General features: G+C 38.4%; 1 protein-coding gene across 1 annotated transcript in view; it reads left to right on the top strand.

The window, feature by feature from the left end:
- UTP20 (UTP20, small subunit processome component) overlaps positions 1–15,021 on the top strand; it is a 101,951-nt gene that overhangs the window by 36,701 nt on the left and 50,229 nt on the right. The window contains exons 24-27 of the mRNA XM_003783310.3: positions 1,383–1,468; positions 2,416–2,541; positions 8,928–9,094; positions 11,486–11,694. Coding sequence (XP_003783358.1) covers positions 1,383–1,468; positions 2,416–2,541; positions 8,928–9,094; positions 11,486–11,694 — 588 coding nt within the window. The remainder of the gene's footprint in view (positions 1–1,382; positions 1,469–2,415; positions 2,542–8,927; positions 9,095–11,485; positions 11,695–15,021) is intronic.

Raw genomic sequence — 15,021 nt, 5'->3', positions numbered from 1 at the left:
AAATATTAGTAAGTTTTTGGCACTGTAAACTTTTCTCTAGCATTTTCTTTGCCAAAGTACCTATTAGGTTTTCAATAATTATTTGCTCAGTGGAGCCTGTGTCTACATCTTAAGTACTAAAGTTTTTTTTTTAATTCATAGGCATATTTCCTGATATCTTGAGAAACAGTGTTTGACAGCACTTAGTTAGTAGATTTCAAGGCATTTTGGGGACTAAACATAAGTCAGTTATGTCAACAGTGATAATAATGAAGAATGAATTATGTCACGGAAATTAGCTTTTAAAAGGGCAGAAGCTATAACATGTACCAAAAGCAATTGGCTGCTTTTCCTTTCTAGTTGAGCCCGCCTTCATGGAGGACTAGAATTTTAGGATCTATCAGATTTAGTGAAAACAGATAGTTGGAATAATAGTTTGGTGTAATCATAATGTATGACCCTGAATTTAAGAAAAGATTGCAAAAAAAATTTAATGTCAGAAGTAAAGTAAGCATTGAATGTCATTCTAAGCTCTCTGGGGAAATGAACTTTTCTTTTTTCATTTGAATGTAAAATGTTTCAGGTGAAACATTTATCATTTCAGCACAGTTTATTCATATTCTGCCCATAAATTCAGATAGACCTGATTGCTATGAGCTCAAAAGTCTGTTGTTCATAGGAAGCAAAATTCTTTTTTATTTTTCCCTTTATTTTCTTTTTTAGAGACAGGGTCATACCCTGTCCCCCACACTGGAGTGATTAAAGCTCACTGTAACCTTGAACTCCTGGATTCAAGATTTGGTAGCCTCAGCCTTCCCAGTAACTGGGACTATAGGTGTGCTCCATAGCACCTGCCTAATTTTATTTTTTGTAGATACCAGGTCTCACTATGTTGCTTAGGCTGGTCTGGAATTCCTGACCTCAAGCGATCCTCCTGCTTTAGCTCCCAAAGTGTTCAGATGAATCACTACTCCTACCAGGAAGCAAAATTCCAAACTTAATAATTGGAGGGGGCCTCAGAACTAAGTTTTCTTTCTTGGCATCTTAATGACTGCTGTCACCCTCAGAGGATAAGAGATTTTCCTAATTACGTGACCAGCCCAGTTGGCTTAAATCCAGTTTCATATAGAGAATTGGCCTCAGCCAGAAATCTAGTACACCCAGGGTGCAGCCATGGGATGCAGATTTCAGAGTTTCTTTTCCACTTTATTCTTTGTGTATATTCTGTTCATCTTCCTCCTTACTTCAGGAAAATGTAAGGCTGGTGTCAGGAATCACCTTTAACTCTTATCTAAATATTCAGAATTTAGGAAATCCAGGTTAGCAAATTAACACAAATAGTTTGCTAGCTCATGGTTTATGTATATATGACTTCATTAATTTATTCTGTAAACTATTCTTAGCTGTTACTACACCAAGATCAAACGGTGCAAAAAATAACCTTGGATTGCATCATGACATACAAACATCCTCATATCCTCCCTTACAGGTGAGTGACTTGAAGCTTAAGGAAATGTTATTTCTTTGGCTGATTTTCTTCTTTCTACATAAGATCTACTTCTAGAATAATTTCTTGAAGGTCAGGGAAGTTTCTCTTTTTTCTAAGGTCATCTGCTATTTCTAGGCATGAAGTGAAAACTGGATATGTGTTAAGAATTGTTTTCCATAGATAACAAAATAGAAAAGAAAATGTTGACTTAAAAATATGTGTTATGAGGGCGGTGCCTGTGGCTCAAGGAGTAGGGCACCAGCCCCATATACTGGAGGTGGCAGATTCAAACCCAGCCCCGGCCAAAAAAAAAAAGTGTTATGATGGTAATATTATTTCTCTCCTTGCTAATGCTATAAAATCTTGGTGGTTAGTTAGGGAATCATACTAATCACTCTAAGAACTAAAGAAACTTTTTTTTTGAGATAGAGTCTCTCTGTGTCACCCTCGGCAGAGTGCTGTGGCATCACAGCTCACAGCAGCCTCAAACTCATGGGCTTAAGCAATTTTCTTGCCTCAGCCTCCCAAGTGCCTGGGACTATAGGCACCTGCCACCAATAGCCAAAAAAATACCTGGCTATTTTGTTGTTGTTGCAATTGACATTGTTATTTAGCTGGCCCGGGCTGGGTTCAAACCCGCCTGCCTTAGTGTATGTGGCTGGTGCTCCAACCACTGAGCTACAGGCACTGAGCCATGAAAGCTTTCTTATAATACTCTTTAAACAGCTGAATTATGGACTAATCTAATCTCTTCTAATGTTTTACCTTTTGAAATTTGAAAACTTACCATTTTGGAAGAAATTTTTGTGAGGATTTTTCTTTCATAATTATGAACTCTATACCTTATTTTAGTTGTGTTTATTACCTTCTGTACGTATCATCATCTTGAATTTTTTAAAAAATGCTCTTGATAAAGTGATGATTTGTGCTATTTTCTATTTTTAAAGGCAAAACTTACAAAGGTTGCTTGAAGACAGAAACTTTAAGGAAGAAATAGTGCATTTCAGCATTTCAGAAGATAATACTGTGGTGAAAACAGCCCACCGGGCAGATCTGTTTCCAATTCTGATGAGGTATTTATACTGCTTAAAACTAATTTTTTTAGTTTTAATCACAAACACAATTGAGCATCATGTTATGATTCTTTCAACAATTATAATAGAATATTTTATTTTGTATTTTTTTCATTGTTTTTTTTTTTTAATTGCACCTTTTTGGAAAGTCAGATTATTATAGGAACTAATTTAGGGCACTTCGTTCCTAATGTGAGAAAAGATCTTAACATGATATGACTTTAATAATAATGTGGTTTTTTATATATATATATATATTTTTTTATTGAATGATAACTGTGTACATTAATGCATTTCTGGGGTACAGTGTGGGGTTTTCACATGCAATCTGAAATACTTCCATCAAACTGGTCAACACAGCCTTCATGTCATTTTCTCAGTTATTGCTAATAATAATGTTAAAGTTACATGTAGCATTTCCCTCAGGTTTTCTATTGAGATAAATAGTGGAAATAATTCACCCCAGTGTCTAAATGTCATGTAATACTTAATGATGTTACTAGTCCATTATTTATAAATGTAGAGCATAAGATGATCCATAATTAATATAAAGATCATATATTTGGAGTGTAAAGAAAAACAAAACTTGGATCTTTTTAGCTCACCCAACCCTAGAATGATGAGAACCAGAAAGATCACAGGACTGGGATTTGATAGACCTTTGCTTGTCATTCAGCCCTGTGACTACATAGTTATATATAACTTGGGGGCAAGTCTTTTAGATTTCTAAGCCTTTGTTTTCCTTAATAGGAGCTGGATCAGATGTACACTGGGGCCCCTGCCAGCTGTGATTCAACAGCCCTATTTGATTCCATTTATAGCCAGCATAAAGAATTTTGCTACAATGAACATGAAAATTATTTGCATGAGGCTGGGCATGGTGGCTCATGCCACCCAGCACTCTGCGAGGGTGAGGCAGGTGGATTGCTTGAGCTCACAAGTTCAAGACCAGCCTGAGCAAAACGAGACCCCTTCTCTACTAAAAATAGAAAAACTGAGGCAAGAGGCTTTCTTGAGCCCAAAAGTTGGAGGTTGCTGTGAGCTATGACACCATAGCACTCTACCCAGGGGGAGAGGGTTGTTTTGAGGGTCTGTCTCAAAAAATCCCCTGGGTGGCACCTGTGGTTCAGTGGGTAGGGCACTGGCCCCATGTACTGAGGGTGGTGGGTTCAAACCCAGCCCTGGCCAAACTGCAACAAAAAAATAGCCAGGCGTTGACTTAAAAATGTTGTGGCGGGCGCCTGTAGTCCCAGCTACTTGGGAGACTGAGGCAAGAGAATCGCCTAAGCCCAGGAGCTGGAGGTTGCTGTGAGCTGTGTGATGCCACGGCACTCTACTGAGGGCAAAGTGAGACTCTATTAAATTGCTGTTACTGGTGGATTACAGAAACAATAAAAATAGAAAATAGAAATCATCTTATATCCAAGCACTCAGAGGTAGCCACCACTAACTTTATTATTTGTTGAATAGTAAATTTACAATAGTATATGTCAACAATACTAATAATATATTTTGAAATCTCCTAAAAGTAAAAACCAAATGGTTGTATGAAGTCCAGAGCAGTTAAAAACAAGCTACCAAAATTATTTAAATATACACATAAACACAATTTTTCTAGTTTTTTGAAACAGGGTATCACTTTGTAGTCCAGCTAGAGTACAGCAGCCCAATCATAACTCTCTTTAGCCTTAACTCCGGGGTACAAAAGATCCTCTCACTTCAGCCTTCTAAATAGGTAGATCCACAGGTGCATGCCACCATGCCCAGTTAATTTTTTTTATTTTTTGTAGAGACAGGATCTTACTATTGATATGTCACCCAAGCTGGTCTCAAACTCCTGGCCTCAAACAATCCTCTCACCTCAGCATTCCAAAGCACTGGAATTACTGGCCCCAGCCACACACAACTTTTAAAAGGAATTTTGAGATTATATTGCATAAAATGTTCTATAACGTTTTTCACTTACACAGGAATATTTTTGAATCATCAAATGTTTTAAAATATGACAATTTGTCATATAGACATGCTATAATTCACTTACCCAAGCTCCTTTTCCTGACTAATTTGCTGTGTCTCATTTTCGTTTTGGTTTTTTGCCAAATAGATAATAGATAGATAACATCCAAATCTTTGATCAGTTTATTTGAATAAATTCTTAAGAGGAGAATTGATGAACATTTTAAAAGTTTTTGATATATTTTACCAAATTGCTATCCAGAACTATTACTTTTTGACAGTTTTCTTTTTCTTTTCTTTTTTTTTTTTTTTTTTTGTAGAGACGTTATCACCCTCAGTAGAGTGCTCTGGCGTCACAGCTCACAGCAACCTCCAACTCCTAGGCTTAGGTGATTCTCTTACCTCAGCCTCCCGAGTAGCTGGGAATACAGGCGCCCATCACAATGCCCAGCTATTTTTTTGTTGCAGTTATGCCGGGGTCGGGTTTGAACCCGCCACCCTTGGTATATGGGGCCGGCGTCCTACCCCCTGAGCCACAGGCACTGCCCTGACAGTTTTATTTTTCTACATGAACCTTTAACCTGATCTCTGATGATTTACCTGTAATAGATATCTAGAAGGGAGAAATTTCTGATACAAATTGCCCAGTTACTTTCAAGAAATTGGAACCACTTTATTTACTGACATCTTTCCAATCCTGGGTAGTGTTTGTTGTGATATTTGTTAGTTTTAATACTTGCTGATTTGCTGGTGAAGAATGGTATTGTGTATAACTTTAAAAGATTATGGGTCGTTTGTGTTTAGTTTTTCATGAACTGTTTAATGTCTGAGAACTTTTATTTTCTGATAGGTAAATGACATTCCTATCTCCCTCATTCTTTTTATTTTAAATTGATTATTTTATTCATCCGAAATTTATTTTGATGTGTGAAATGAAATAAGCCTAATTTTTTTCCCTAAATACTGGTATCCAGTTGTCTCAAGACCATTTTATAAAAATACAAACTTTCTTTACTATTAATTTGAGAGCCATCTTTAATTGCTTAAATTTAATATTTATGTGTAATTGAGTCTTCTATGGGCTTTTAATGTTCTTGCATTAATCTTTCCTGTTCCAGTTATAGACTAGTTTATTATTATAATAATATTAACGAATGGCTTAAATGCATTGTAGAATATGTCAGGAAATCATCTCATCATTCCCTTTTTTACAAATACGTTGTTTTTTTCCAGAATCTGGGCGAACTTTAGAACATAGACCCAGGTTCTCCCCAAATAACCCCCCTTTTTGATTTGGGAAGAAACAGCATCACTTTGTTCTCTTCATTCATTCACTCTTCCCCTTTGTGTTGTCTTTCAAAAAAACGTTCTCATTTTCTTGGCTTTTCATTTTCCTCCTACATTTTGTTGTTGTAAATGGAATTTTCTCCCTGACATCTTATTTTTGCTACATAGCTAACTACAGTATATGAAAGCTATTGATCTTTGTGCTATTTAGCCATCCACATGACAAAGCTTTCTTATTAGTTTTAGATTTTCTTATATTTTCTACATAGAAAAAAATCATAGTAGTAAATAACAGTGGTCAGATTGTGTTAGTTACCTGATTAAAAACCCTTTGGCATCCCATTTTCCTCAGAATAAGATAGAAAATCCTTGGTATTCCCTGTGGCAGTGGTTCTCAACATTCCTAATGCTGCAATGTATTTTCATGGTTAAAAAGGGGTCGCGACCCACAGGTTGAGAACCCCTGCTGTATAGGATCTGACAGCCGCCCCAGACCACTGCTCTAACCTGTCTCTTCCCCTTTACCCCCTCCCTCCGAACCCACTTTAAATTCTTTGTACTTCTTATCCCTCCACTTGGAACACAGGACAGCTAACACCTCTTCTTCCTGAGATCTTATCTCAAGTGTTGGGTTATCAGAGATGGCCTCCTCGACCCACCTCTTTGTGTAACAGCACATCTTCCTGTGCTCTGCAGCCCCTTCCCTCACTCTGTCTTTGTCTTTCTGATGCCACTTCTCATCCAGCATAGGCTCTTACTGCTTATCTCCCTTTCTGGAAGGTAAAGCCTATGACCCTTAATAAATATTGGTCTAATTAACTTTGCCTTCTCTTTTATGGTATAAAACCATTGTTTTCTGTTTGTGGATCAACCTGTTGCTTACGTGTTCTAGACAAATTAATTGGTAGTGGTGGGAGTGGTTATCTTTGTCTTGTTACTGCATTTAACAGTAGTGCTTCTAGAACAATCTTTCTGTGTTCTGCTTATTCTTGGTAGGGCAGTCCCTGAGATTATCACAGGGTCAAACTTTTTTTAGACACTACTGAAACATTACCTTTTTTCACTGTGGTGACATTTTTCTGCCAAGACAAAAACAATGGTGGGTAAAACTCCTGGTGCCTTGACACATGAATCGGGACAGTGGCACCAAATTGTCCTAGTAATTCTTCATTGCCACATACTTAAACAGTTTTTTTTTTTAATAAAAAGCTAGTTTTACTTATTGCCCTTGATGAACCTTGACCCTGAGTACGTTTCTTTTATACTATTCTATATGAATAATTGGGGAGTATGCATAAAATACTTTGGCTGTGCACTGGTTGTCTTGAGGAATGACACTTGTGTGGGTTTTTGATTTACATGCAGAATTGCCTACTATTTTTATGAAACACCATTTTAACTGGGAGACTGATAAACCTTGGTTCTTTGTGAACTTGGGTATTTCACAGGAATTTTCTTTGACATGAAGGCAGTCAGCCTGCTGCTTCAGGGAAAACAACTGATAGCATTTGTTTCCAGTGACTCAGTTTTATCATTCAAGTGAAAATTAGGGTGTTGGAAAACTTCTGTTATCTGCTACTAGGAACTTGGCAGCTTCCTAAAAGACTCTGAGGAGATGGGTAGTGACAGTTAACAGATGTTAATACAGTAAGACAAAATTTGTTGAAGAAAGAAATGTTAATAAACATATTTCTTTTTTTGATTTGCAAGTAAATGTATGAGCATTTCGCATCTATGCATGACGCAGTTAACCAGTGTTTCCCAAACAGCTTATGCAGATTCACGTTATAAGGAAAGATCCCGTACAAAGTGCAAAATGGAGGCCAGACTCATGCCTGTAATCCTAGCACTCTGGTTTGCCTAGGCAGGTGGATTGCCTGAGCTCAGGAGTTGGAGACCAGCCTGAGCAAAAGTAAGACTCTGTCTCTACTAAAAATAGAAAAACTGAGGCAAGAGGATCCCAAAAGTTGGAAGCTGCTGTGAGCTATGAAGCCACAGCTCTCCACCCAGGGCAACAGCTTGAGACTATCTCCAAGAAAAAAAGGACAAAATGGATAGTTGGATCTTAGTGTTCATCAAGGGTTTGAATTTCCACAAGGCAGCTTCCCTGCAAACTTATTTAAGTTTGACATAGTATCTAAGTGACACATCCATGATCATCTGGAAGTTTTAAAAATATTTCTCCCTTTATTCTCTTTATGTCCGTGTGAGGCTCTCAGGCTAGATTGTCTTCAATCCTAATATATTACAATAGACTGAATGTAGAAGCAGATAGGAGAATCCAGTTATCTTCCATGAACCCAAACAAAAGAATAAATAAAACAATACCACCAGTTTCACTAATTTTGTTGGGTAGTGGAGGTAGGTATGGAAAATGTAATTATTCTTCATGAAAATATATTACCTAGCATGTAATAAATGTGTTGTTAATATCTAAAAATCAATTTGTAAACCAGTATTTTTTTAATCTCTCAGTTTTAGTTTCTAACACAGTAACTATCAATAGTAGATTAAAAACTCACCGAAGGTCTTTGGGGGACCTCCATAACTTTCAGTAGTGTAAAGCAGTTCGAACAGCAAAAGTTGGAAAACCACTGTTTTTTGAATTCTGAATAAGTCATTAGGTTTTATCATGTTAAGAAAGTAGCTTTTATTATTAAGTTATTTAGAGTTCTATCTGGAATAGATGTTGAGTATTATAGAGTCCCTACTGAGCACATATTAAAATGATCGTATTAACTTTTTACTGTGAAACATTGATCTATATTAATCTCATAGATTTTACTAATGGCTCACTCTTGTATTTCCTGGGGTAATCTTGATTTGGTATTAATGCAGCACCATGGGTGACTACACTTAGACATGTGTTCTGTGTTTCTAAGCAAGATTGGTCGGTACGTAGTTTTAGTTTTGCTCATCAACCCTTCTTAGTCCCACACCACGTACGACACCATGCCCAGCTTCCTTGACCTTGTGTTGTCGTTGATTTTTTTCAATGCCTATGTTGATTTCATTTTTCTGTATTTTGTAATACACCCATTTAAATCTGGTGAGTTGCTCTCCTAGCGTTTAGGAAAACTGAGCAACTCATGTTATATTTTAAAATTAATATGTGAACAAATGACGTTCTTTTGACTTTGCAGAATTTTGTATGGGCGAATGAAGAATAAGACTGGAAGTAAGACTCAGGGGAAGTCTGCCTCGGGCACACGGATGGCCATCGTCCTACGATTCCTGGCTGGGACCCAGCCCGAGGAGATCCAGATATTCTTAGACCTGCTGTTTGAACCCGTGAAGCACTTCAAGAATGGTAGCTGTCAGCCACCTCTCACTCACTGCAGACAGCTGTTGTCTGTGGTAAACTTCTCCCATCTCAGACTGGGTTCCCCATGCTCCTGGATATCTTCCTAATGGAGTTGTTTCTCCCAACCTTGATGGGGGTCATTTTGCTGAAGTTCAGTTCATTTTAAACTTTAAGTTCATTAGCGGAGGTTCACAGCTGCCACTGCGGATTATTGACATCTGGGTATTCATAAGCCCCTGGTTAGAAAATTGTCATATTTTAATGTGCATTTAGGCTATTTGAAAAAGGGTGAATACTTACATACTTCAAAGAATAGGTTTCTTCTAAGAAATTCAGCACACAGCAAAATTAATCTTAATTGTTTTGGCACTCATTCGTTCACTGAGCCTTTTATCTATTGAGCAGTGATTTATTGAATGCCTCCTCTACCCTAGACATGCTACTATGTTGAAAATAGAAAAGTGAATATAGGCTGGTCGTGGTGGCTCAAACCTGTAATCCCAGCACTTCGGGAGGCCAAGGCAGGAGGGGCACTTGAGGCCAAGAGTTCAAGACCAGCCTGGGCAACATAGTAAAACTGTCATCTATAAAAATAAAATTAAAAAATAAAAAATTAAGCTGGGCATGGTATTGCATGCCTTTGGCCCTGGCTGCTTGGGAGGCTGATATTGGAGATCACTTGAGCCCAAAAATTTAAGGCTGCAGTTAACTATTATCATGCCACTACTCTCCAGCCTGGGTGACAGCAAGACCTTGTCTCTAACAAAAAAGAGAACGAGAGAGAAATTATCTGAAATAGCTCAGTTGGGAAAGCATTGGACTGAAAATAGAAAAAGAGAAAGATAAATATATAATCTCTACCTTCGGCCTCAACTCAGATGAGATCGATGTATTGGTACATATATCGAGCTCTGATGCTGTGGTATGTTCTTTGGTATCTAATGTTAGTAATTGTTAATAATAATAGGCTCATATTTACTTTATGCCAGACATTATGACAGGCCCATTTGTATTGTTGATTGATCGTTTACATTTTACAAATGAGGACATTTAGGCTTAGAAGAGTAAATATTTTACCCAAGGCCATTCAACTGGAAAGTGGTAGAGTTGGGATTTGAACCCAGACAGTCCAGTCTATAAAACCTCTTGCCTCAGTCCTACAATTGCTTTGTCTTGCTAGTTAAACATAGAGATTTTTTAGTAAGGTAGTCTGTTATACTTACTTTGCATTTTTTCTATGATAATAGGTCCAGCTATTATAGGAGTATAGGTTTTCAATCAGTATAATTTTGCCCTGTGAAGGAGGCTGGCTCTGATGGATGTTTTCGTTCAATGTATAGCCCCCATAGTAGGAGGCTGTGTATAAATGATACTCTCAGAGATCCATTTAGGTGTATGATCTCACGTCAGACATAAATCTCAGGCAATAACAATTCAGATCTTTTCAGTTAATTCTGAAATCAATATAGCAGCAGCTGTTTATAGGGTACTGTTGTTTTATTTATTAACCAGGGGTTATAAAGGAAATAAAAACATTTAATTCTCAGCCTTCCAGAGCTTATAATGCAGCAAGGTACCTTCTGTGAAACTGCTGGACTCAGCACAGGTTAGCGAAAGCTGAGGATAAGAAAAATACATGGAAAGTTGTGAGATGGAATAAAAGACTATTATTAATTCAGTTTTTGGATGGGCACAGTGGCTCCTGCCTATAATCTTAGCACTCTGCAAGGCCGAGGCAGGTGGATTGCTTGAGGTCAGGAGTTTGAGACCAGCCTGAACAAGAGCAAGACCCCATCTCAAAAAATCGCTGGGCATTGGGTGGTGCCTGTGATTCAAAGGAGTAGGGCGCCAGCCCCATATACCAGAGGTGGCAGGTTCAAACCCAGCCCCGGCCAAAAAAAAAAAAAAAATAGCTGGGCATTGTTGTGGGCATCTATAGTCCCAGCTGCTCGGGAGGCTAAGGCAAGAGGATTGCTTGAACCCAAAGAGTTTGAGGTTGCTATGAGCTATGATGCCATATTATTCTACCGATGGTGACAAAGTGAGATTCTGTCTCAGAAAAAAAAAAAAATTCAGGTTTTGAGGAATAATGTGAAGAAATTGGGTTAGGATTGGGCTTAGTGACTTAGCTCTATCACGAATATCTTACCCTCCTTTATTCCTCAATTTCCTCATTTACAAAGTAGGAATTGTATTAATAAAACTTGCCTTACTTAGCTCATTCAATGTTTGGTGAGAATCCAAAGGTGATAATATATGAGAAAAGTACATTATTATCATCTATAACTCATAATAACAATGGAAAATACTATATTGTGAAGGGAAATGGAAGAAACTGTAAGTATAGTCAACTAATATTTCATTTGTCATGACATCTCTTTCTCTTTCTTTCACCAGGAGAGTGCCATTCTTCAGTCATTCAAGCCGTAGAAACTTTGAATTTATCTAAAGTTCTTCCTCTGGGTCGTCAGCACGGTATCTTGAATAGCCTTGAACTGGTATTGAAGAACATTAGTCATCTGATCAGCGCATACCTGCCGAAGATTTTGCAGATACTGCTCTGTATGACAGCAACCGTGTCACGCATTCTGGACCAGCGAGAAAAGGTGAGAGATTAACCACAGACACTTCTTTCCTCTTGGGCTTATAGAAGCCTGTGCTTTGACTTGGAAATTGAGTTGGGCCTGAATTACCAGCATCCTTTCAGCATACATCCTTGTTACATAACCTCTTGAAAACAATCTCGCATATCTGACAGTCACAGTGTTTTTTTTTTTTTTGACAGTCACAGTGTTATAAATCTTTATGTATGACTAGAAAATGCAGGTTGTATTAAGTATAAGATTTTAAAGGGGTGAAATAGTCGTGACTGGGTTAGTTCTACAAATTTCTCGGCAACCCAAGCCCAAGGTGCTTGAGCTGATGTTTCTTTGATTTCAATTCCAAGAGCCTATAAGTGTAAGATACCTTCCAGTGAGTCTCCAGAATGTCTGGAGACTGAATAGATTATTACCATCATCTTTGTTATTTTAAGACAGAATTGCCAAGAACTCTTCAAAAGTAAATGCTTACGTGCGGTAAGTGTAATGTTTTATTTTTTATTTTTTTATGACTTTCCCCGTCTCATCATCCAAACATAGCAAGACAAGTCAAAGTTACGAAAAGTATCTAATTTACCTCCAGCCTATAACTAAAACCCAGTATTCATCAGAAAATAATATTGGATTTGTAGGACATGAGGGTGTAATTTAAGAACCTTATACAGAGCTTTCACAAAGGAGAAATAGAAAATATAAAAGGGATTTTGTTTGGCTTATTTGTGCCAACATCTGAAACATAACAAAATTGAATAAACTATTGGGAATCAGGGATTCGGGGTCCTGGTTCCCTGAACCTAGTTGACCTGGTTCAATTACTTGGCTGAGCTCAAAAGTTCAGTCAAGGCATGGACATAATTAAAAGCAAAAGGAGTAGAAACTGGGAATAAAACTGGGGCAGCACAGGTGGTGCATGTGGCTCAAAGGAGTAGGGCGCTGGCCCCATATGCCAGGCGTGGTGGGTTCAAACCTAGCCCCAGCCAAAAACTGCAAAAAAAAAAAAAAAAAAAAGCCTGGAGCAGCACAGGCAGTGTGGATGGAAAATGAAAGTAACCTACACAACTTGCAGGGTAACAGAGATTTTATTTAGAAGGAGCAAAGAGAAAATTTAGAACACTCCTAAGGAGAGCTGGAAGTGGATCCCTTTCATGAAGGTAAAAAGGTAAGAGAGACCAAGTGTAATGTTTGAAAGGGGAGAGCGAGGCTGCACCTGGCCAGCTACTCAGTGAGTATTTTCTGAATTGTATTCAGAATAGTACCATGTTTCCCCCAAAATAAGCCCTAGCAGGATTCCTATGCATTTGTTAAATATAACAAATATCTTACCCCAATAATAAGATCTAGTGATGGGCATGGCATATCTGCATAGCCACGCCCTGCATTTCGGCAGAGCGGTAAGGAAAACTGCAATACCTTTTATCTGCCACAGTTCCTTTCTCCAAGCCATTCGCACTGGCGCAGGTGCATGTGTAGTAACCGTGGTCGCAGGCATCCTATTGCGCACGTGCAAACAGCTAGGGGAAAAGAGTTCACACATCACTAGCTCCAGCCCCACCAACAAGGTCGGCTCCCCCATCAGGTTCCAGAAGAAGATGACTCAACTGTTTGAATAAATGTAGATTGTTGTATTATACTTAATAAAAATAAGACATCCCCTGAAAATAAGCCCTAGTGTGTCTTCTTGAGAAAAAATAAATATAAGACAGTGTCTTATTTTCAGAGAAATGCGGTATATTTATGTTATCTTGAAACAGATCTGTGGGCATATGTGTACTCTTTGGAGTTTAAGGAAATAGTCTTTCTGTACTGAAGGCTTCTTGGAGATAGCAGGACTTGAGTAAAGGTCCAGACCCAGATTTCTGCTGTTACTCTCAGTTAATAGCAAATAGGCATGGTTATAATTTGGCTGTAGTTCATTTCATTTGATTTATGGACATGCCCTGTGAACTGCCTTCACCTATGGTCATAATAAGTGACAAATGATAGCCAAATTTTAGGCTATTTTGGGGGGCTATGCATAGGTATAAATCTGCTTTAATAGTGAAATAATCTTCTCTGATCTTACTTTCCTCATTCTCTCATTTGTTCTTTCAATAAAATGTTTGTTGAGCCTCCAGTGTATGTCAGGCACTGTTCTAAGGCCTGGGAATAGAGCATTAAACGAAGCAAGTGAACATTTCTGTGCATGTATTTGTTCATTAAATGCTAACTTAGCACCTAAATTACATCAGACATTGTTCTAAGTGGGGAATGAGACATGAAAGGACTCAGTGTCATGCAGAGAAAAATAATAAATGCAGAAATAATTAGAATGGGCTTGGTGCCCATAGCACAGTGATTATGGCACCGGCCACATGCACCTAGGCTGGTGGGTTCGAAAATCCAGACTGAGCCAGCTAAACAACAATGACAACTGCAACAAAAAATAGCCAGGCATTGTGGCGGGCTACTTGGGAGGTGGAGGCAAGAGAATCTCTTAAACCCAAGAGTTTGGGGTAGCTGTGAGCTGTGACACCATAGCACTCTACTGAGGGCAACATAGTGAGACTCTGTCTAAAAAAAAAAAAAAATTAGAATAACATCAGATGACTAGAAGTTCTAAGAGGAGCATAAAATGAAGAAACCTCTCTGCAGATCTCTGAAACTCATTCTCTGTAGCCTTCTCCTCCCAGCCCCCTGCCCTGTGAGCTCTAGCTGCCTTCCCCTTCCCCCACTGTTCAACTCCGTATCTTCATCTCAGGATCCCTGGACTCTCCCTGCTCTAAGCTCTGAAAACTCTCCAGGGAGAACATAGGAGAATTATAGGGCTCATTTCCTTTGCTCCTCTTCCAAAGATCACTGTTCTCTACTGCCTGATATCCAATATCTGAAAATTTTTGTTGATCTATTTTGTTCAGTGTCTTAATTGCTTAAGAGAAGAAAGTCGACCCATTCCCTCTTCCTCCATCTTGCCGAGAAGAGGAAAACCAGCAGAAAGGAGCATGTATGATAGAAAGGTCCTCAGACCAACACTGGCTGTGAACAGACTATGTTCCCAGCGACCAGACCCTCTTAAAACAAGAGGCACTGGGAAGAGTTTCAGAAGGGGATTTCCTTAGAATGAAGGCTACTCTGGAGCCACCCAAAGAAACTTGAAAAAGTCGAACTTTTTTCAAGCAAATCAACCACGTCCTCTAGTAAAGCCCAAAAACTTCTGAATGATTTAAGTGAAAATACAATTTACAATGTCTGACGTCTAGTCAGTTACTACTAGGCATATAAAAAAGGAGGAAAAATTTACCCACAATGAGGAGAAAAAGTGATCAATAGGAGCAGACCCAGAAATGACACAGATGG

This window comes from Otolemur garnettii, unplaced genomic scaffold (genome assembly GCF_000181295.1).
Source record: "Otolemur garnettii isolate 467f Iridium unplaced genomic scaffold, OtoGar3 scaffold00007, whole genome shotgun sequence".
In the NCBI taxonomy this organism is placed as follows: Eukaryota; Metazoa; Chordata; class Mammalia; order Primates; family Galagidae; genus Otolemur; species Otolemur garnettii.
This window is presented reverse-complemented; position numbering and strand designations above follow the sequence as displayed.